This window comes from Leopardus geoffroyi, chromosome A3 (genome assembly GCF_018350155.1).
Source record: "Leopardus geoffroyi isolate Oge1 chromosome A3, O.geoffroyi_Oge1_pat1.0, whole genome shotgun sequence".
NCBI lineage: Eukaryota > Metazoa > Chordata > Mammalia > Carnivora > Felidae > Leopardus > Leopardus geoffroyi.
This window is the reverse complement of record NC_059336.1, coordinates 116869953-116891449: the sequence shown is the minus strand read 5'-3', so window position 1 is coordinate 116891449 and position 21497 is coordinate 116869953. Positions and strand designations below refer to the sequence as shown.

At 46.1% G+C, this 21497-nt stretch overlaps 1 protein-coding gene across 2 annotated transcripts in view; it reads right to left on the bottom strand.

Annotated features, from left to right (window-relative positions):
• ALK (ALK receptor tyrosine kinase) overlaps positions 1 to 21497 on the bottom strand; it is a 704322-nt gene that overhangs the window by 119201 nt on the left and 563624 nt on the right. For both annotated transcript variants that reach the window (XM_045447274.1, XM_045447273.1), the window contains exon 6: positions 5222 to 5353. In XM_045447274.1, coding sequence (XP_045303230.1) covers positions 5222 to 5353 — 132 coding nt within the window. The remainder of the gene's footprint in view (positions 1 to 5221; positions 5354 to 21497) is intronic.

Below are 21497 nucleotides of genomic sequence, written 5' to 3'. Positions count from 1 at the left end.
GGAAGCCGCTTTCTTTACGGCTGATTGAATAAAGAGGAATTAGACAAAATAGTTGGGTCGGTGGACAATTCATGTGATCCTGAAAACCTTGCAGAGTGGGATGAGGTGCAGGAGGAGAGGGTTACTGCCACTTGCCAGCACAGCAGGTGTGTGCTCAGGGAGAAGCCACTCCCAAGGAAGCTGGTGGGGTGGGGGACATCAGAACCCTCGATGGATTAGGCCAGGTTTGGGACACTGCTGTCAGGGCCAATGGCTGAGCACAACATTGGCACACGGAGTTGAGTACGATGGTTTCAACTCCTTTGATGACGCCTTTCTCCTCTCATTCACCCCAAGCACCTACTCAGCGCTTGCCATGCTGTAGGACTGACATACTTATTTGCTGAATACAAGGGGAGTGGATTCAGGCATCTAACCCTTCACTATTCAAAATGTGGCTGAAGGACCAGCCACACCAGCATCACCGGTGAAACTGTTAGAAGTGTGCAATCTCAGGTCCACCACCCCCATCACCACCTACTGAGTCAAAATCTGCATTTTTAATGTTTTCCAGGTGGTTCCTAGGCACCTTGGTGGCTGAGAAGCACTGCCCTATCTGATCCTCTTACTTCACTGGCTGAATGGCCAAGTCAGGCTATGTGGGGGTCAATCAATCAATCCTGCAACATTTGGCAATTATGACACCTGATTCCATTGTAAGAGAGACAAATTGGTAGGGTCACGAAGATGTGGCCTCAGCAGAAGTTACAGGAAGCTGCCAAGTGTAAACTCCAGGCCAAATGACACTACTTCTTTTCCTTCCTGCATGACAGCTCTGTTAACATTTTTGATAAATACGTGTTATACATTTCCATGAAAATACAGAGTCATGGGAAAAAATGCTAGAAGAAATACATCATCATATTATGGTTATCTCTGAATGTCTGAGAGGGAGGATTACAGGCAGTAGTTATTTTCTCCTGTGTACTTTTCTAGTTTTTCCAAATATTTTACAACCAACATGTTTTATTTTACAATAAAGAAATAAACTTTGAAAAATTGCTTTTGCCTGTCAGGAAGAGAATCCCCACCAAACAGATGAGATTATTGGTTACGTGAAGGGGAAGTGAGTCAATGACCTATCAGGGGACAAAGTGGAGATACCTGACCCTTTTCTGGGGCATGCCACACCACTGAAGCCGTTGTTTGACACACAGGGAACCCTCAACACACCCTTTTACGGGTTCCAGTGTTCCGGGATATCTCACTTGGATCAGCAATGCTTAACTGGAAAGCAGGAAGGAGGATGGCATGTGTTTGTGGTTTGAAGGATGTGGTGTGAATGGACACATTCATGATTGGATGCAGAAGGGCAAGGCACTGCCACCTCCATGTCAGGTCTCCCACTTATCCTGGCTTGAAATGTTGCTCAAGGTTGAGTGTAATAATCTGAATGAAGCTGTGTGTGGACTTCCTTCTGGAGCAAGTGTGGGGAGTTGAGGCTGGGGTTGATGGCATACAACCTACTCCCCCCACTCCCCCCAAATTCCAGCCATGGCAGGGCATAGTTGACTGCATTGGCTAGAGATTCATGACCCTCATGCAGGTTCCTTAGAACTGGACATTCCCAGCAAGGCTTGGGTGACCAGCTTCCCAGAGAAGACATTCTAACAGGTTCCAGACTACCTGGTAAGGATGAGGTCCTAAATGCATCACAAACATCAAGACATCAGTGGGTGTCATGTTCCAAGTCATATTACAGCGAGGAAATAGGCCCAGAGGGTGAAGATAAATGATCTGAGGCCCCCTCTCCCCCACTTAGAAATGTGGTGGCAGAGCCCTGGACCTTCCCTGACTTTTTCCCTTCCTCCTCTTTTTCCTGGGTAGATACGTAGCTAGTTTTGGGCTTGCATAATCAACCACTGGAAACTCAGATAACAAATGAGTCTGGCTTGCAGTGGTTCATGCTGGCTAACAGCTTCATGGACTTTAGCTTCTTCATCTCTAAGAAGGGTATAGTAGCATCTCATAGGATTGTTCTGAGGATGAAATAAATTCATACATGAAAAGTATCTGGCACCCAGTAAATGCTCAATAAGTGTTCATCTCCTTCTCCTTCTTCTTCTTCTTCTTCTTCATCTTCATGGGGATGTTTTCTAGAATCAACACTGGTCAACGTGATGGGAAAACTGCAAAAACGCCAGACAAGATGGGACACACCAGGAAGGAAAGAATATTTGCTAAGAGTACTGCCAAGATCAGAGTGGCAAAAAGATCTAAATAACCCTCCTTCTGAATTGAACTTCTCTTCCTAGCAACTGAGTTCTTTGCTACAGAAAGAACTAGGGGTTTCTCCAGGGTGGAACTGTCATTCTGAGAGCTGGTCAGAGCAGCTTTTCAAGTGTGGCTGGAAAGGTCTCTGGGCCTCAGGAACCTGCCCTCCATTCTGGAGCCAGGCTGTCCTCAAGCTTGGAGTTGGCCTTGGAAATCCATTAACAGCAGTCCTAGAATGGTAAGAGAATGCCCTGAGCCTACAGTAATGGGCTGGATCCCACAGGCTCATCACTCTAATCATGGCTCTGTTCCTGACGTGCTGTGTGACCCTGAACAAATCAATTACCTTCTCTGTGCTTTCATTTTCCCAATTGTAAACCAGGGCATGGCTGGCCTGACCTGTGTCCCAGCTGGGAAGTGGGCATCAAAAAACTTTAAAAAGGCAAAAGCAAAATCACACAGCTCAGATGCACTGCTGGAAACACTGCAGAGACCGGTAACTAGAGAGACACATGTAGACCCCTGCCCAGGACAACATGGGTGGGCTGGCTTCATTTTGGTCCACATGTCGAGTGAGAGCTTTGTGAAGAAAGGCCAGGAACAGTGTGGGATAAACAAAGGGCTTACCTGTAAGTCTTTACTGAGTTTTATCTAAACAACCACAGTTCCATCATTATTGGAAAACTTCACAGGGAAGTTTTATCTAAAAAGGAAGTTTTTCAAATTGAAAAATGGATTTTCTTTATTGCTTCATTTAAAAGAGAATAAATAAAACCTTTTCTCCCCCAAGGGAAAACCTGTCCTGCAGGTGATATGGGGGATACTGTTAACTTTTTAAAGCTATTTTGCAGGCCACAATGTCTTAGGGCCAGTGCATCTGAGGGGTGAGGCATTTGCTCCTGTGTCTGGGCCCCAGAGTACCCCAGGCATGCATGTGCCACATCCTTTCCCTACTGCAACTCTGTGGCTTCGGTCCTTTCCCCTGTGCTGGATTTTCAGCAGTCTAAAGACAGGTGCCTGTTATTCATCCCTGCTGTGGGCTCTAGTACATTTTGTAGCTCACAATATATGTGTTTTATAAGTGTTTGTGCTTTCCCTGGCATAAATGTAAAAACCTCTCGAGTGTATACTCGTAACCAGGCAGCTGCCGAGAACACCGGATTCGGGTGGAATGAGCACTGGGCTGGGAGTCTAACTCTGCCCCCAGCTATCAGTGAAATCTCAGCAGTTGGTTTTGGTCCATGGAAACCAAGTGTCCTGACTCATTTAGTCATTTGAATCAACAAATAGTGACCACCTATGCTGTGCCAGGAGATACTGGTGTGGGGAAGAGAAACAGATCCAATCTGCCCATGGGGAGGGAAAGAGATGTGGAAACCACCTCCAGGAAATGGAATAGGTACACACCCACTAGCATGGCAGAAATGAAAAGACAGATTGTAGTAAGTGTCGATGAGGATGTAGAGAGATTAGAAACTTTATACACTACTGGTGGAATGTCACATGGTGTAGCTACCTTGAAAAACAGCCTGGAAGTTCTTTTAAATGTTAAATGCAGGGGTGCCCAAGTGGTTCAGTCAGCTAAGCGTCTGACTCTTGATTTCGGCTCAGGTCATGACCTCATGATTTGTTGAGTTCAAGCCTTGCACTGGGCTCTGCGCTGACAGTGCAGAGCCTGCTTGGGATATTGTCTCTCTCTCTCTCTCTCTCTCCCTCCCCTACTCTCTCTCTCTCTCAAAATAAATAAATAAACTTAAAAAAATGTTAAATACAGAGTTGACCCCGCAATTTACTCCTAGGCATGTACCCAAGAGAAAAGAAAACATCTGTCTATATAAAAGTTTGTACAGGAATGTTCAAAGCAGCATAATTCACAACAGCCAGAAAGTAGAAACAACCAAAATACCCATCAACCGATGAATAGATGAACAAAATGTGCTAATAGACATACAATGAAATAGTACTTGGCAGTAAAAAGGAATGAGATCCTTACATGACACAACAAGAATGGGCCTTGAAAACATTATGCCGAGTGAAAGAAGTTAATCACCAAGAATACATATTGTATGATTCCATTTATATGAAATGCCCAGAATAGGCAAATCTATAGAAACAGAAAGTAGATTAGGGGTTGCTTAGGGCTAGCGGCCCCTGGGGGGGGGAGTAGGGGAGGGGAGATTGGAGGGAAATGAGGAAAGATTGCTAGGGGTTACCTTTGAAGTGATAAAAATGTTCTAAAATTAGATTGTGGTGATGGTTGCACAGCCTTGGGACTATACTAAAAAACACTTATGTGTCCAATTGAAGTGGGTGAGTTGTATGGTATATGAATTGTATTTCTAAAAAGCTGTTAATAAAAAAGAAGGGACACGCAGTGGATGGATGGAGACACCAACGGAGGGAGTCGAGAGGAAAAGCCAGCTGTATTTGTTGGCGTGGTACTTGTGGGAGGCATTAGAGGAGGCTTCCCAGAAGGACTGACTCTGGAGGTGACCCAAGGAGGAAGGGGCACTCTGGCCAGGGGTACCGCACGAGCAAAGCCATGGAGGTGTGCTGGAGCGGGGAAGGGGTCTGATCCAGCAGGCGCTGAGGCACACGGAAGACCAGGAGGATTGGAGGGCTAGGTGGGTGGTGGAAGATAAGGCCTGAAAAGGGAGGGAAGTCTGGGCACAGGGGGCTCATGTTCCTGAGTTAGGCTTTATCCTGCACACCTTCTCTGTGCCACTGGGATGCTGACAGCATGAGCTACACGATCTTGTTTGGTTCTTAAATTCTGTGCTCCTGTTTCTAGATGCAGATCTTGGCTCTGTCTCTTGGAGACTGTGTAGCTTTTGGAAGTCGTCACTGATGGCACACAGGTAGCACTGGGTGTAAGGGAGGGTGTCTAAGTTCTCGTGCCCGGGGTGATGGGGGCAGGGGGGTGTAGGTGCGGGCTGGGCTGGGGTGGGGGGCAGCCCCATCTACTCACTGCACAGCTGGCCCTCGTCTTCTCCCTGGGCGCAGTCCCGGTGGAAGTCGCAGGCCTGCCCGAGCTGGAGGACTGTCCCATTCCAGCAGGTGAAGGAACTCTGCAAGGCCATCTTGGAGCCCGGGGATGTTCCTGGAGAGCACACAGAGACACATGCCCCTGGTCAGTTCGGGTGGTGCTGTGGGAAGGCTCAGGGACAGCATCACTCTGCCCTGCCCTTCACATCCCAAGGTCTGGCTGACACGCCCGATCTGGCTACACGCAGGGCCAACCAACACCAGGAGGCCAAGAGGAAGGCAAAGCCCTAACACCCTGTCCCTAAACCCCCACTTTCTAGTGATGGTGAATAGCAGAGTGGGCCTAGGTTAGGTCCACATCCCCCCAGCACTCTGGGGTCCTCCACCCCTGGCTTCAGTGTGCCAGGTGGAGAGCCTGTAGTCTCATCTGCACACATACAGCTATATCCACGAGGTCAGGTTTGGGGCATATCTGGGCCAGTGTATCTCTCACAGTTCTTGACTCCAGATGTACCACTGGAGTGGTTCTAGAAACATACAGCACTTTCTGTTGTTGGACCAGCTGTGTGATGCTGAACCTATCTCTCCTCTGTCTGGCCCTCTGTCTCCCCATCTATAAAAGGATGGATTTTGATGATGTTTGTAAGGTCCATTCTGAAATTTTTATATAAATCATAAATCTCATATAAATCATATTATCCAGTGGCAGAAGAGAGAAGGAGCCATTTATAATGAACCTATTAGCAGCTATTTGTTTCTGTGTCAAGAACAATGGGTTATAATAATGAATTAACCTGTGACCCCAGAGAACCAGGGTTAAGTTGGCCTGGACCGGCCTGCCCTGCTAAATGGGGAACTTTGCCTGGAGACCACCTAGCAAGGGCCTGGCTTGTTTTTCTGAGTGTGCCTCCTGCCAGGGAGCTCTTGGTTTGGGGGGATGGGGGCAGCCTTTGGCTCCCGTGGAGATGAGCAGGCAGGGCCCACCCGGGCCGACCCCCCCCCCAAGTCCAGTGGCCTTGCACTCTGTCCTCTTTTCTAGCTCCTTCCGCATGCCAGCTGGTGCCTCAGCAGTCTCCCCACCCCCATCCCACCTGCCTCAATGCTCAGCTGGGTGGGGGTGAGGGTGACCAGGATTCCCACTTGGCTGGGTTCCACAGCCTCTCTGAGCTTCATATATGGGGAGGGGGGGATGTTTCTCCAACCCTGGTTGTGAGCTTAGACTCCCCTTTGTTAAATTTCATTTCAGTGCAACCTCCCAGCTGATTGTGATGTGGTACTCTCCAGGTTAGCTCATTGTTAATATCTAAAATTCCGGGGCACCTGGGTGGCTCAGTCGGTTAAGCATCCGACTTCGGCTCAGGTCATGATCTCACAGTTCGTGGGTTCGAGCCCTGCGTCGGGCTCTGTGCTGACAGCTCAGAGCCTGGAGCCTGTTTCAGATTCTGTGTCTCCCTCTCTCTCTGCCCCTCCCCCACTTGCACTCTGTCTCTCTGTCTCAAAAATAAATAAACATTAAAAAAATATCTAAAATTCCATGATTTTCTGGTTCATTTCACTTGCAACTGAAACTAACATCAAGTCCAGCCTGTTTACATCTAGAATCATCTGTGTACTGACTCAGCACATCTGGCTCTGTGAAGAAGCTAGGCATGTCCTCACAGTACCCATTTCCTAAGTGGGGAAACTGAGTCAGGGCAGCTGAGTGACTTCCCTAAAGCTGCTAAGTGGGGTGCGGACCCAGCCTGTCAGACTGCAAAGCTGCTTTCTCCATCTCACAGGCCAGTCCACATAAGGCTTAATTTGTAAGTGGTTGGCACATGGCCACCAACATTCTCAGATGGGCCTCCAGCCTGGCTTGGTGTTCTGTGTAACTGTGGGCATGGAAAACACAGGCCCTGCTTCCTTCAGGGGATCACATCCAAACTTTTTTCCCTGCTCTGCAAGGTCCTCTGTGCTCTGGGCCCCAATTTCCTTTCCTGTCTCACTTCTCACTGTCTCTCTGCACAAACCTGTGCTCAAGCCTCATTTGCTGTTTGTTCCATGCAACGTGGCCCTAGAACATGTGTGTGTGGTCCCATCTTCTTCATTAAGTTGTTCGAGCATCTGTGTGCTGTCCCCCCAGCCCTAGCCAGTGCCTGGCCCCTGCGAGGATTCATGAAAAGCATGCACATTAGGTTACCCTGCCTGCAGTAAGCTGAAAAATGACACCCCCCCCAAATAGTCATATCCTAATCCCCCCAAACCTGGAATATGTTCCTTTATGTGGTAAAATGGGGATTAAGTTAAGGTTCTCTAGATGGGGAAATTATCCAGATTATCCAGGTATGATCACAAGGGGTCTTAAAAGAAAGCGGCAAGAAAGTCAAAGAAAGAAGCGAAAGATGTGATCATGGAAGAGAGTCTGGAGAAGTGTGAAGAATGGGTCACATGCCAGGGAAGGCAGGCGGCTTTCCAGAAGCAGGAAAAGGCGAGACAACCTATTCTTCCTGAGAGAATCCAGAAGGAGCTGGCACTGCCACTAAGCTGATGTTAGCCCAGTGAAACTGATGTCAGACTTCTGCCCATAGAGAATAAAAGGGTGTTATCTTAATGTGGTGGTTTGTTACAGCAGCCACAGGAAGCTAATACGCCAGCTAAACCCACTGGCTTTAATACTCCAGCTCCAGTCACTGGCTAAGTCAGCTGAGGCCCAGCATGCATGGCTTTAGATCAACTCCTCTGTCCCATAGCTTGTTTTGTGACCTGTGGTTCTCTGGACTAGACATTCTCTGCCTTTCCTCCCCACACAGGAGAAACGCCCCCACTATCCATCCCTGCGCCACAAGACAGCCTAAGACAATGTGTCCACCAAATCCCTTACTAATTCCCACCGCAGGGGCTGCGCAATGGAAAGTCTCCCCATCCCAGTTCCCAAAACTCAACAGTGGGATCAAAATAAAAAGGGAATGACAGGAGACACAATGCTCATTTTCAAAGGTAAGGTGCCAAATTCATTTTATAGCCTTAACTCTGTGTATGAATTTTCCACTTGTCAGGCTTGTCATCTTGGAAGCTGAGAAACACAGTGCTTCTAGGAGACTGGTGCTGGTCCCCAGAAAGTGCAGTCTCTCTCTCCCCAGGCAGACCTGGAGGAGGGGTGTCCTCCCTGAAGCTTTGACTGGAGGGGATTTTGCTGGGGGTGGCTGTGGACTTTGTCCCAGGAAAAAAGAGCACATAGCAAGGTACCTGCCATCATATGTGGCATACCTGCTTCCTGCTAAGGACAGCACCAGGCACTTGACCTGCCTGTGCACTAACCTTGCAGCTGCTGGGACAGGGCAGCTCTGTTGTTTCCATTTCATAGGGGGTAGTTCCCAGGTAAGTGAAGGTGAGGCGTGGTGGCCGGCAAATGGCCTCCAGCTGGGTGCTACTCCTGAAAGCAGACCAGTGTGTCCACTGTAGCTGGCGGGCCCGGCCTGCTGGTGACATGCCTGTCCATTCTGCCCCTCCTTCAGGGCAAAGACTTTTTAGGATGACAGGAAAAATTCTCCTTCGTCTTCGCTTGTTGATTTCTAGTTTCCCAAACATTTTCTTCTTATGCCCTATATGTGACCATTAAATAATTAGGACCTTACTACCCTCACTCTCAGAACTACCAAAGGAAACATAAGCAAAATTAAAAAAAAAAAAAAAGGTATGGAGCAAATAAAAATTGTGTCATGTTTTATTCCCACCTTATGATTAGGCCTTGCTTTTCGTTGTGTGTTTTCGTGAACACACGCATGTTTCACATGCCAGTTACTTGTCAATCCCTGAATAGGTCTCATACTTTCTTTTACATTCCTTCATTCAAAAAACATATGCCTATTGTTTAGAGTTTGAAGCCAGCATAAAAATAAACAAAAACAATGCTCAGAATTCCACTACCCAGATGCCATCATTTTTAACATCTTGTATTTGGCCTATGCTTTCAAAGTGCATATAGTTGTGTCATACGTATACATGCCTTAAGATAATGAGGGTTATATCACAAGCTTTTCTCAGGGTTTAAAAATTCCCCATAAGAAGACTTTTTAATGACTACAGTCCTGTGTGATATGTACCATCATTTATTTAAACGTTATTCAATGACTGGATTGTTAGACTGTTTATAATAACACTTTGAAGAATATCTTTGAGCATAAACCTTTGCCCGCATTTCAGATTATTTTCATAGGATAGATTCCCAGAAGTGGAATTACTGAATCAAAGAGTATAAACATTTTAAAGGCCCTTGATACATATTGCCAAATTGCTTTCTAGAAGTTAATCCAATTTACACTCTCACCAGCTGTGTTCACACACGCACGCCCCTCTTACTATATCCTGGCCAACCCTGAATATTAGCATGGTTTTTATTTTTAACTCAAAGTATTTCCCTGCTGTTTTATTTGTATTTCTTTGATAGTTAGTGAGCTGGATATTATTCCGCATGTTACTAGCTTTATTTTACTCTCAGTGGACTTGCTCACTTCCTTTTGCCAATTTATCTGTTAGGTTCTTTATGTTTTCCTGTTGAAGTGTAGGAGATTTTTTTTTTTAAGTTTATTTATTTTGAGAGACAGAGAGCTTGAGCAAGGGAAGGGCAGAAAGAGAGGGAGAGAGAGAATCCCAAGCAGGTTCCGCACTGTCAGTGCAGAGCCTGATGTGGGGCTCGAACTTACAAACCACAAGATCGTAACCTGAGCAAAATTAAGAGACACTTAACCGACTGAGCCACCAAGGGGCCCCAATGTGCATGAGACTATTATTTTTTTATTAAAAGTATTTTTTTAACGTTTATTCATTTTTTGATAGAGACAGAGTGTGAGTGGGGGAGGGGCAGAGAGAGAGAGGGAGACACAGAATCCGAAGCAGACTCCAGGCTCCGAACTGACAGCACAGAGCCCGACGTGGGGCTTGAACCCACAGACTGTGAGATCATGACCTGAGCTGAAGTCGGACGCTCAACGGACTGAGCCACCCAGGCGCCCCTGTATGAGATTATTAATAAGGATGTGAAACAATTGGTTATATGTTTGACAATTTTACCCCAGTATTCCGTGTGTATTTTTGCTCTGTTTATAATGCACCTTGATATGCAGGAGTTGTAAACTTGGACATAATCCAGAACTATCCATATCTTCCTTGGTGATTGCTTCTTTGCCTTTTAGGCTTCCAGGCTTTCTTCCACATGGTAGACAGTGAGTGGGTCACCCTTGGTAGTCTTTGGGTTGTCCTGCCGTTGCTAAGGCTGCCCTGGCATCTGGGAACATCTTCTGCCGACTCACCATCTTTCAGCAATGGGGATCTAGATATTCCTGGCTCATGTGTGACACTTTCATGGATTGTCCCCTTCTCCCCCTTCCATGAACTGTCCTTTCACTTGGGCTTCTATGGCACACCACTTCTTGCTTGAACATGGAGGACATTCTCTTTTTTTTAATTTTATTAAGTTTATTTATTCCTTTATGTTGAGAGAGAGAGAGAGAGGGAGAGGGAGAACAGAGAGGGAGAGAGAGATAGAGAATCCCAGTTAGGCTCTGCACCATCAGCACAGAGCTGGATGCAGAGCTTGAACCCACAAACTGTGAGATCATGACCTGAGCTGAGCTAAGAGTCGGATGGATGCTTAACTGACTGAGAAACCCAGGTGCCCCTGATGTGATACCTAGCTGTTTGTATGCCTGTCTTTTTCAGCAAACTGTAAGTGACTTGAAGGGAAGTCTTATCTACATGAGTTCCCAACAGTGCCCTCTACAGAGATCTTCCCATCCCAAAGTTTGGAAGTTGAACTGAAACTATGTATTTTCTGGGGCAGGTATTACTATGTTCATTTTAGAGTTGAGAATATGAAGATTCCAAGTGCTTGCATGGCTTACCAAGACACTGGACACTTTGTTTTCTATCCTTTGTACTGTGGACACCCCCCTGGGTGATGGGTGTCATCAGGAGCAGTGACAGGGAGTACAGAAGGGCAGGAAGCCAATATCCCTCCCCTTCGAACATAAGCCTCCACAAAGGAGGGGTCCAGTAGCTGGAAGGGAGTTCTGCTTCCACCCTCTAGATGCCCCCGAGTTTATCCCCAGGAACTCTCTGCTGCACAGCCGCAGCCCAGAGAACTGTCTGCTTCAGCCCTGCTTCTATCAACTCCTCCAATCTCCCTCCCCTGGCTGGAGGCTTCCAGGCTCCCTGATAGCTTCCTCCTCTGTACCATGGGGAACTTTATGCCTGTGAGAGATTCAATTAGATGGACGCCTGGTACTCTGATCTCTACTGCCAGCCCAAACTCAAAACTAATGAGGCGCAACAGGAAACAACCGCTCTGTCTTCCCAAGTTCTTTTCTTTATGGGGCCCATAAATTCCAAGGAGGAAAGTACCCTTGGTGAATGGTTTTAATCAAGGGCCCGAGTTTCCTAACAGCATCCCCTCTGTGGCTGTGAAATGGTTGTTCCAACTTGTGGAGTAGGTAGCCCGAGGGCCTGGATGGTCACAGCCTGCTCCAGAGCAGTAAGGAAGGAGCTTCCTGATGGCACTTCATGACCGCTTCCGGCCACGGTGTCAGTGATTCCTGGGAACCACTGAAACACCAATGTCGTAATCACAGAAAGATTATGGAGAGCTGAGATCGAGTCACTCTGGGGAGAGTTGGTGCTTAAGGATTTTTGGTTAATAAGGGTCTTCTTTTCTGGGAATGTATTTATTACCTTTGGAAAGGCAGTTCTTTCCAGAATGACATCAAAGGCACTGGAGGTAGTAAATTGTCTACCATTCCCTACCCTTCTATAGCATTTTAACAACTTGCCATGTGCTTTCCTAATCCTTCTTTGTTTGAACCTCATAAACAACTGGCAGAACATTTATTGTTATCCCCATCTGATTAATCAAAAGAATGAGGATTTGAGAGATTAAACAATGTAGAGAGAAATTCTTTTTAATCAGTAAGGTACAAAAAAATGCAACTGGTTACTTGCTAGGTGCTTTGCCTGAGGTCTCACAGCTAGTAAATCACAGGGGAAGTGCCCAGAACTGGGTCACACGATCCCAGGTGGAATCACTCTCCAAGGACTCAGATTCCATTACCTTCTGGAGCAGCTCCCTAACTGCCCATGGGAGTCACTTGGGAAGTTAGAAATACTGTTGATGTTCAGGCCCCATCTGAATCAGTGAAATCGGTCTCTCTGGAGGAGGGTCCCTTGGCCCCGGTGATTTTAGAAGCTTCCCGGGTGATTCTCAAAGGCATAGGGTTGAGAACCACTACCTTGGAGCGCTGGAGGATCTGCCCCTGAGCATCTGCGTGTCTCAGGTGGATCCTTTACCTCCATGATTCTCCAGCGCCCCCTTGGTACAGTGAGAGTGTAACTTCAAATCCAACCTCCAAGACCCCTTCCATATTTGACATCCTGATTCTGGGGTTCTAGCAATGGTTGTTGGCGGCTCTCTGGCAAAGGTTGATTTGATATAGTTGGTGCCATCTTTATTAATGTTCACCACTTAATGCCTCTCCCCTGAAGCCTGATGCCCTGCTGGGTAGGCATCTTTACTGAGCCACTCACTTGCCCAGCAATCTTCCCTTGGTTGCCTCATGTTGGCTTTTCCTGTCTCAGTCATCTGTCATCTGCACCCTGGAACATCTCTCCTGAAACAGCAAACAGAATGCCATGTTTACCCATTTATCTCCTCTGTGGATGTAGTAGAAACAAGTTCAGATTTGCACGAGAGACATGTGTGTCCCAGGTCAGGTACATGAGTTGATCTTCTGCACCATGGGGGACTTAGTGAGTTTGCTCCCTGGGAATGACTCCTTTTCCCTAATTGTGCATTCAGAACAGACACCCATACATGCTCACCTCCTTCAGTTATGTCTTGGAGATTTGATGCCATGGACACAACTCTCCTAACTCAAATTTCTTTTTTAAATGAATGTCAAATTTTAGGGCGCTTAATTAATTTTTAATTAAGGTGATTTATGTGGCATTAAAAAAGGCACATTTGTATCAGCTTTTGGGCCGTCTCCCACCTGCTTGCTCTTGCCTAACCGATGTCACTCGTTAAAGGGCGAAAAATTGAGTGCTGTGTCAGCGAGAAGGGGGTCTTGTTTTTAAATTAAAGAGAAGGGGAGATGATGTGTGGGGAGGAGGCTGGCTTCCAGAGGGCGGGGAGGTCAGGAGCGGGGCTGGAGCTGGAGCCCAGGGGTGGAACAAAGCTCCCACCTGCTGGTGGAAACTTCATGTTTTCCAGGACAAGGAGAATCTAGTGCTCAAGGGTAAATAAGCCCAGAGACGTGAAAATGGATGGTGACATGATAAGGATGTGGTCAAATAGTGTGCACAGACTAATAGCTGCTGCCACCATGCTGATGTTAATGGGGGTGTTGGAAGGCCTGCGGACTGTGTAAATTAAGCCTGGCAGAGGCCACTCTTGCTGAGGGCTTTGGGCCTCGTAAATTGTAGTTGGACAACCTCATTAAAGAACTGGCATCTTGGGCTCCTACTCAAAATGCAAACTGGTGAGGAGAGGGCCTGAGTATTGAGGGCCCCAGTGGGCTGGGTAAGAAAGCACCCTGCTGGGAGTCAGGAGAGCTGGTTGGAGGCCTGACTCTGCCACTAGGCCTCAGAGGTCATGAGCATATCACTTCTCTGGGCCTCAGTTTCCTTGTTTGTAGACCCTCTGCAGCCAGCCATTCACATTCACTGTGGGCTTAGGCTACTGCATTGACGGTGTGTCCACAGAGCCTCTGCATCAACATCACAGAGAAACTTGGTAACCATGTTGCTTCCTGGGCCTCACTGCAGACCTACAGAGTCAAAATATCTGGGGGTGAGACTTTGTAACCAGCGTTTTCTACAAGCTCCCTGGGTGACAATTGGTACACTAAAGTCTGAGAACCTCTAGGGTTGGAGGAATAAATGGATCTTCAGTTCCTTGTCCCCTGGAGAAATCCGGAGCCTCCCAGCCCCACCCATTCTCTCACTATGACAACTTCCTCCTTGGTCCAGGGTTCTTAGGGTTCCCTTCACACCCAGATTCCATTTCTATTATCGTTCCAGCAGGCCCAAGGCATCACTAGCTAGTGGTGTGAACTCTGACACAGTTTATAGGGCCTCTCCCTTCTGTAAGTTGCGGATGCTATCTAATTTACAGGGTTTTTGTGAGGACCAAATGAAACTATACACATAAAATAGTACGTGGGTCTCTTATGAGCTAATTTCAGAGAACAACCCAGGGTGTTGGGGAGAATTGGCCATGGAGGGTGAGTGGGAAGGGGACAATGATGGGGTTGAATAGGCCAAATCTTGGGGTCAGACAATACCTTTGGGAATCCCTCATATCCCACAGTAGAGCTGAACATCTACAGGGCCAGACCCTTCCAACAAAGCAATGACAGAGACAAACCCAATAGTAACCTGCAACACAAATAATAGCTATGAAAAATAATTGCAATGATGAATTTTCAAGATTATTTATCTCTGGAGTCACCCTGCCACCGGAGTTAGCTTTCTGAGCCCAGTTCCCTTTAGGTCCTAATCCTAAATTTTTGCTGGTTTCCATGGCATTCAAACCAAATTGAGGCTTTGCACTCCTGCCACAGCCCACGTTCTCAGCTCCACTGTGTTCTTTTGTATCTAGTCAAACACCATGACTCACAGTTTCTTGAACATGCAGCCATGGCTACAATCTTTGTATAACCCTATTCTGGGGTCCAGAATCATCTTCTCTACCTGAGCAATTCCTCCTAACTCAGATGTCACTTTCCCCGATTACTTGTTCATCTTCCCTAAAGAAAGACACTTGCCTCCCCCTGGGGCACGCTGGTAATCGCTCCCTACCTTTAACTGTGCACTCACTTCCCCTGTTGGGTGATCATGTCTATGTTGTTAGTTTCTCTCGCTAAATTCTAAATTCTTTGAGGCAGGGGGTCTGTCTTGTTTTTATCTCCCAGAGAGTGCCTGGCACACAGCAAGCACTAATGAATGTATGTTGAAGGAGCGCAGAATAGATCAGCAAGTGTAAGTAGAAGAATGGAGTGAGGTGGAATTTTCTTGCATTCTGGAAATTGCTAATTCCTTTAGGTTACACTGTAGACATCTCCCCTACCCTCCTCCCTGCCTCATTCAATTTTTGGTTTATTGAACAAATGTGTTCAGAGCTTCTACAAACAGCTGGCACTGGGGTTAGGAATAGTGAACAGAGGGGGAATATGGGTGACCTAGTTTGACAGGTGGGCTGCATGAGTCCTCTCTGGGGAGGTGATATTTGAGCCGACACTGAAGGATCTGAGAGAGTCAGCCATGTAAAACGGCTGTGGCAGAGCAGGAACGGCAATGCCCAGGGTGGGAGAAGATGCTCATGACTAGAAATAGAGCAAAGGCCGGTGTGGCTTGAACGGTCACAGAGGGTCAGGAGGGCCACGGGGAGGAAGGCAGAGGCCCAACCAGGCAGCACTTTGTGGGCTGAAGGAGCGTGGAGTTTGCTTAGGGAGTTTAGACAAATCTCAAATTGTTTTCCAACAATCTGATTCATTTTTAAAAAGATCATTCTGAGCAATTTAGAGAGAATGGCTTGGAGAGGCAACAGAACAGGGAAAACCAGTTTGTAGGCTGTGGAAACCACCCAAGCAAGTGATGAAGGCAGCATGTGTGAGCCTGGTGACAGTCCTGGAGCTGGAAAGAATTGAGTGACGTGAGTTTCATATTGGAGGTGACCCTGGCAGAGCCGGCCAATGGTCTGGAGGTGCGAGGGAGACAGGGACACCAGGGACAGCACTAGGAATGAACTATGGCTGCCATATGACATGACAGAGCCACTGAGGGTTTGTTTCAAAATCCTAATTCCTCAGACAAAGTCAGTCTCTGTATAAACTTAGGCAGAAACACAAAGATTTGTGTAGGCCAGAAGAAAGCAGACTGTGTTTTGTTTTCATGGCTGAGCTCTCTTAAGAAATTAAAAAATTTCTCATCCCTTTGTACCCTCAACAGGCCCTTGATTTTGTTGCCTGGACCTTTCCCCAAGGTTTCTCTATGCGACATTTATCTTCATTGCCTTGCTGAAAAGACCCAGCAATAATTTTATTTTTAATATTATAAATGACCTCTGTGCACATTTACCATTAATCTCCCTGAAAAGCGGTGATATTTAACCATTCTGCACCACAGCACCCCATATAATATGTCGTTTTCTCCTCTTGTTTGTTCAGTAAGCAGTGAACAATTCCAGTAGCGCCTTGGAGAATTAGTACTAATCACAAACAAATTATAGCTACAACTGAGACCACAGGAGGGACTGTGCAGTAGAGAAAGCTGTTTGGAATGGAGAGCAGAGGTGAGTAGGGATCATTCGCACCGTGGGGTGTGGACAGGAGGACTGATCAGGTAGAACAGCCTCCTGAGGCAACAACTGCAGGGAAGGGGGCTGGGTGGATCCAGCCCCTTGAAGATGGGAGGTCACCTTGCTTCCATTCGATCCGTGGAAGCTGTGGTAGAAGGAATGGCTGATTGATGAAGAGACAAGAGAGCCACTGGGTGCTGATGCAGATATCAATCATGTTAATAACAACTACCACCCTCACCATTTATTGAGTGCCTGTCATCTCCTAGGTACTGTCTTAACAGCTATATACATTATTTTATTTAGATCTACAGCCACATATGAAGTAGTTATTATCTCCATTTTACCGAGAAGGAAACTGGGACCCAAGGATTTGTAAAAACATTCCCAAGGTCATAGAGGCAGGATTTTATGTCTACCTGACCCCAAAGCCCATGTTCTTAATCAGTATGCTAGACCCCCCAGGTGGAAAGGCCATGTTAGAAGTCCCTGGAATAAATAAAGAAGGAGGATCACGGGCTGCAAGCAAGTGGGGCACCAGAGAGAGAATGCATGCAACAGGTTGGAGACCGAGGCCAGGCAAGCGAGTTGGCAGTCTCAGAGAACTGTGGAGGGGTACAGAGAGAAGCTAGCTGGGATTCTGGACTAGGTTCTAGTTCCTCAAAGGGATGGCAACACGTTTTTAGGGAAATGATGAAGCCAGGTAGGTGCTAAGTCAGGGTCTAGGCATGGGGGAAGAAGATGGGACCTGAATATCCAGATTCATGGCTTGTACTGTGGGCCGGGCAAACATCTCTGTCAGGAATGTTTGGGGTCAAATACTTAAGGACAAGTACTTTGTAAACCACTGAGTGCTAGAAAATTGTTAAGATTTTATTTTTATTATTAAAACATTTGACATTTATACAGGATCTCACCAAAACCCTAAGAGGTTCACGACCTCACCTCCACATCTTTACTGAAATGTTAACTTCTCAGTGAGGCTTTCCTGGTGACCTTATTTAAAATCTCTCCCCTGCTCTCACCCTAGACACTTTCTATGTCTCTTCTCTGCTATATTGTTTCTCCTTCTACTTACAATTGGGCAATATACACTTCTCTTATTAGTTCCATTGCTTGCCACTCTCCTACTAGCATTGGAGGAATGGAATCCCTAGTTCCTAGAGCCGTGCCTAGCAAATAGTGGGTGCTCAGTAAACGTTTGCTGAAAAGAAGAGGTGAATACATGTTTTTAACAAGTAACTTTGGGCAATGGATTCACATGCAGGATTTATGTTTTATTCACAATTACAATTGGTATTTCAGAGAAAAATTGGTATTTCAGAGAAAAAGGCCATTCGCTGAAGAGACACTTCATGTATCCCCAACTCCCATGGCTACCTGTGTACAAAGTTGGGATTTGTCCATATAAAAAGCAAATCATGTAGAAGCTCATTGCAGTGGCTGTGGCATTCCCTGTTTCTAAAGACCTCGCTCAAGTGCTGCCAACCTGTCCAGGATGATGGCTGCATACTCGTAAGCACAATGGAGCCCTAACTAGGGAGGTAATGAAGCTGGAGCAGGCGGAGGCTGCTGGGAGCATCAGATACAGAGGAGAGAGGTGATGGTCGATTCACAGTAAGGAGTGAGACTGTCAGAAAGTACTTCCCATTTGAGGCTGCGATCAGCCTGCAAGCTCTCAGTGTTCAGTGGATAGGCTACTTCCAGCCAGAGTCAAGAGGAAGCTCTGTTTCCTCGGAGGAAATGTGAAGAGCTTCTGGGTTATTCAGTTTGTTAAGCAAAGACATCTGGAAGGGGGGATAGAGTCTCCTATGAAAAGATCAAGGTCACTTGCTCTGGCTAGGAGTCAAGAATCACTTTGAATTTTTTTCATTTTTAGTTCTTTTCTAAGACTCTCATCTTAGAGTCTGACCTTCTCAGAACCACAAAATTGAGAGAAACCTGGTGAAGAAGGAAAGCTGGGTAACAGGCAGGGAGGAAAGATGAGAAATAATTAAAAGATGAAATAATATGCAGGGAGTACCTACTGTGTATCAGCCTTTTTTGGTGTGTATTATCTTTCACCTGATTCCTTACATGTACACCACTGAAATCTACAAGAAGTGAGTGATTTAAAATGGTCATTATATATACATATATATATACATATATACATATACATATACACACACACATATATATATAAAACAAACTTTGGCAAGATGTGGAGAAGAAATTGAAACTTCTGCACACTGTTGGGAGGAATGGAAAATGGCTTAGCTACTATTGAAAACAGTATGGTGGTTCCTCAAAAAATTAAAAGAAAATCACTACATGATATATACAATAGTATATATACATAATGCAATATTATAATCCTTCAATAGGAAGGAGATCCTGACACATGCTACAACATGGGTGAACCCTGAGGGCACTATGCTAAGTGAAATAAACCAACCACAAAAAAGAGAAATACTGTATGATTCCACTTATGTGAGCTAACTAGCATAGTCAAATTCATAGATGGAGGGTGGAATGATGGTTTCCAGGGACTGGAGGGGAGGGAAAAATAGGGAATTGTTTCATGAGTACAGAGTTTCAATTTGCAAGATGAAAAAGTTCTGGAAATTGGTTGCACAATTTTTTAACTACTTTTACAATTGTTGACTACGTTTAACACCACTGAACTGTACGCTTAAAAATGGTTAAGATGGTCAATTTTATGTTTTATGTTATGCGTGTTTTACAATGATTAAAAAACAAGATGACTGATTATGCTGGCCTTCAGAATAGGCCCTAATCAAGATGGCAGGGCAAGAGGACATCAGTGAGGCCTAAAGAGAAAGCCTGTTGCTGTGGCCTCTCAAGGAGTTCAGGTTCTTCTTCTCTTTCTTCTTCTTTTAAATACCCCTTCTGTTTGACTTCCAGTGGAATAAGATGGCATGTGAGGCAGTGGATGCAGCCAGAATGCACTAGCCTGGTGGTGAGGGTGCCTCAGATCTTCCCAGACATTGCCAGGTGCTAGGCCAGTGATGCTGGAATGGACATGTGCCTTCTCTGGGCCTTAGTCTGGTTATCTGTGAAATGATGGCTTAGACCAGGTGAACTCTAAGGGACCTTTATTCCCCCAACCTGAGGGTTGAGGTCTCAACTAACAACAGGGAACAGGGGAGAAGAGTTCCATACGTAGGAAAAAGGAGCAGGATGGGTTCTTGTGGGGGAGGGCACACAAGAGTGATAAATGTGGATGACAATTTGGAAAAGTTATGGGGACACTCCCAGCTCAGCTAGAATCCTCTCAGCACCCCACTCTTGGTATTAAATGTGGGGCATGTCACACAGAGGGCTGCTTCAGGCCCAGCTGGTCTCTGGGCACACAGGGCTCCACTTCCACTTTTATGAGTATTTCCTGAACACTCAGGGGGGGTTTCTGCTGGTTACTGTATGCTTGAGAGTGAAGTGCTACTGAATTTACAGTTTCATTTGGAAAAAACAGGTGAGGAAGAGACAGGACTTGATGGGCCAGGTCTGTGAAGAAACCTACAGGATTGTTCATGCCCATGGGTCTTGGGCAGGCCTGCCCAGTCACAGGGGCACAGACACACATGTCCTCTCAGCTCAGGATGGGTCCAGAGAGGAAAACAGATCTTCCATGGAACTCCTAGGTCCAGGGTAACCTGTTTTGAATGGACCCAGGGGAAAATTTTTTAATTGTGTCACTGTCCTGAATCCTCACTGATCTTTGTAATTTGCTGAGCATGCACAGAAGCTAAGAAATAGGGCTGGTTTTGGAGAGAGAGGAACCAAATTTGAATTCTGACCCCACTATTTGGTCTTGAGCCAAGTACTCCATTGTCTTGAGCTTCAGCAATTACCTTACAGGGTTCTTTCAGGCTTAGAGCGACTGCAGGTAAGCATGAGTGTCCAGTACATAGGAAGAGGTTAATAATGGAAACTGAAGGAGAAAATACAGTCTCCACTCTTGAGCCCATCTTGTATGTTGGGGCAGGTATGTGGGCAAATAATAATAATATACCAATAATTATGCCAATAATAATAATTATTATTATTATTAATATGGTAAGTGCTAACATAGGTGTTGTGATAGTTTTACAATGTATCTGCAATTTCTTTCATAATCCTCTTGAGAGGATTACTGAGGGGTGGGAAATCTCTTGTCTCTTCCTCTTGAATCTAGGCAGGCTTATGACTGCTTAGACCAATAACACATGATAGAAACCACCATGTGACTTTTGAGACTAAATCATAGAAAGCTATGCACCTCCCACCTTGCCCATGGACATTTGGCCTTGGATCCCAGAGTTTCCATGTGAGGGATTTGACTCCTCCAAGGCTGTCGTGCTAGAGAGGTCAAAGCCGGGCACTCCAGGGACAGACCCAACTGAGCCCAGCTTCCCTACCAACTTTACAAATGCAGCAGATATGTAAGCAAAGCCATCCTGGACCCTGCACACGAGTTGGTCTGCCAGCTGAATGCTCCTACATGACCTCCATCAATGCCACATGGTACAAAAAAGTTACCTAGCTAAGCCTTGCCTGAATTATTGTCCCGCAAAATATAATAGTTGTTGTTTTAAGCAGCTACACTCAGGAGAATTTGTTATTCAGAAATAGATTACTGAAATGTACGAATGATAGGCACTGAGAGGAAAGATGTCTAACTCTGGGGCAAAGAAAGGCTCAAGAAAAGAGTTGATGCTTGAGTTGTGCTCAGCATCAAACATGGAGGAAGGACAAGGAGACACCAGGAAGAGGATGGTGTGCTCAGAAAACAGTAGGATGTCTGGGTGAGCCCCAGTATGAGCTGGCCATGGGGCAATCTGGAAAAACAAGCATGAAGCAATTCATGAAAGCCTTGAATGACATACCAAAGGGTTCAGACTTTAGGCTTTATATGCATTATCTTATTAGACCATTCAGCAACTACATGAAG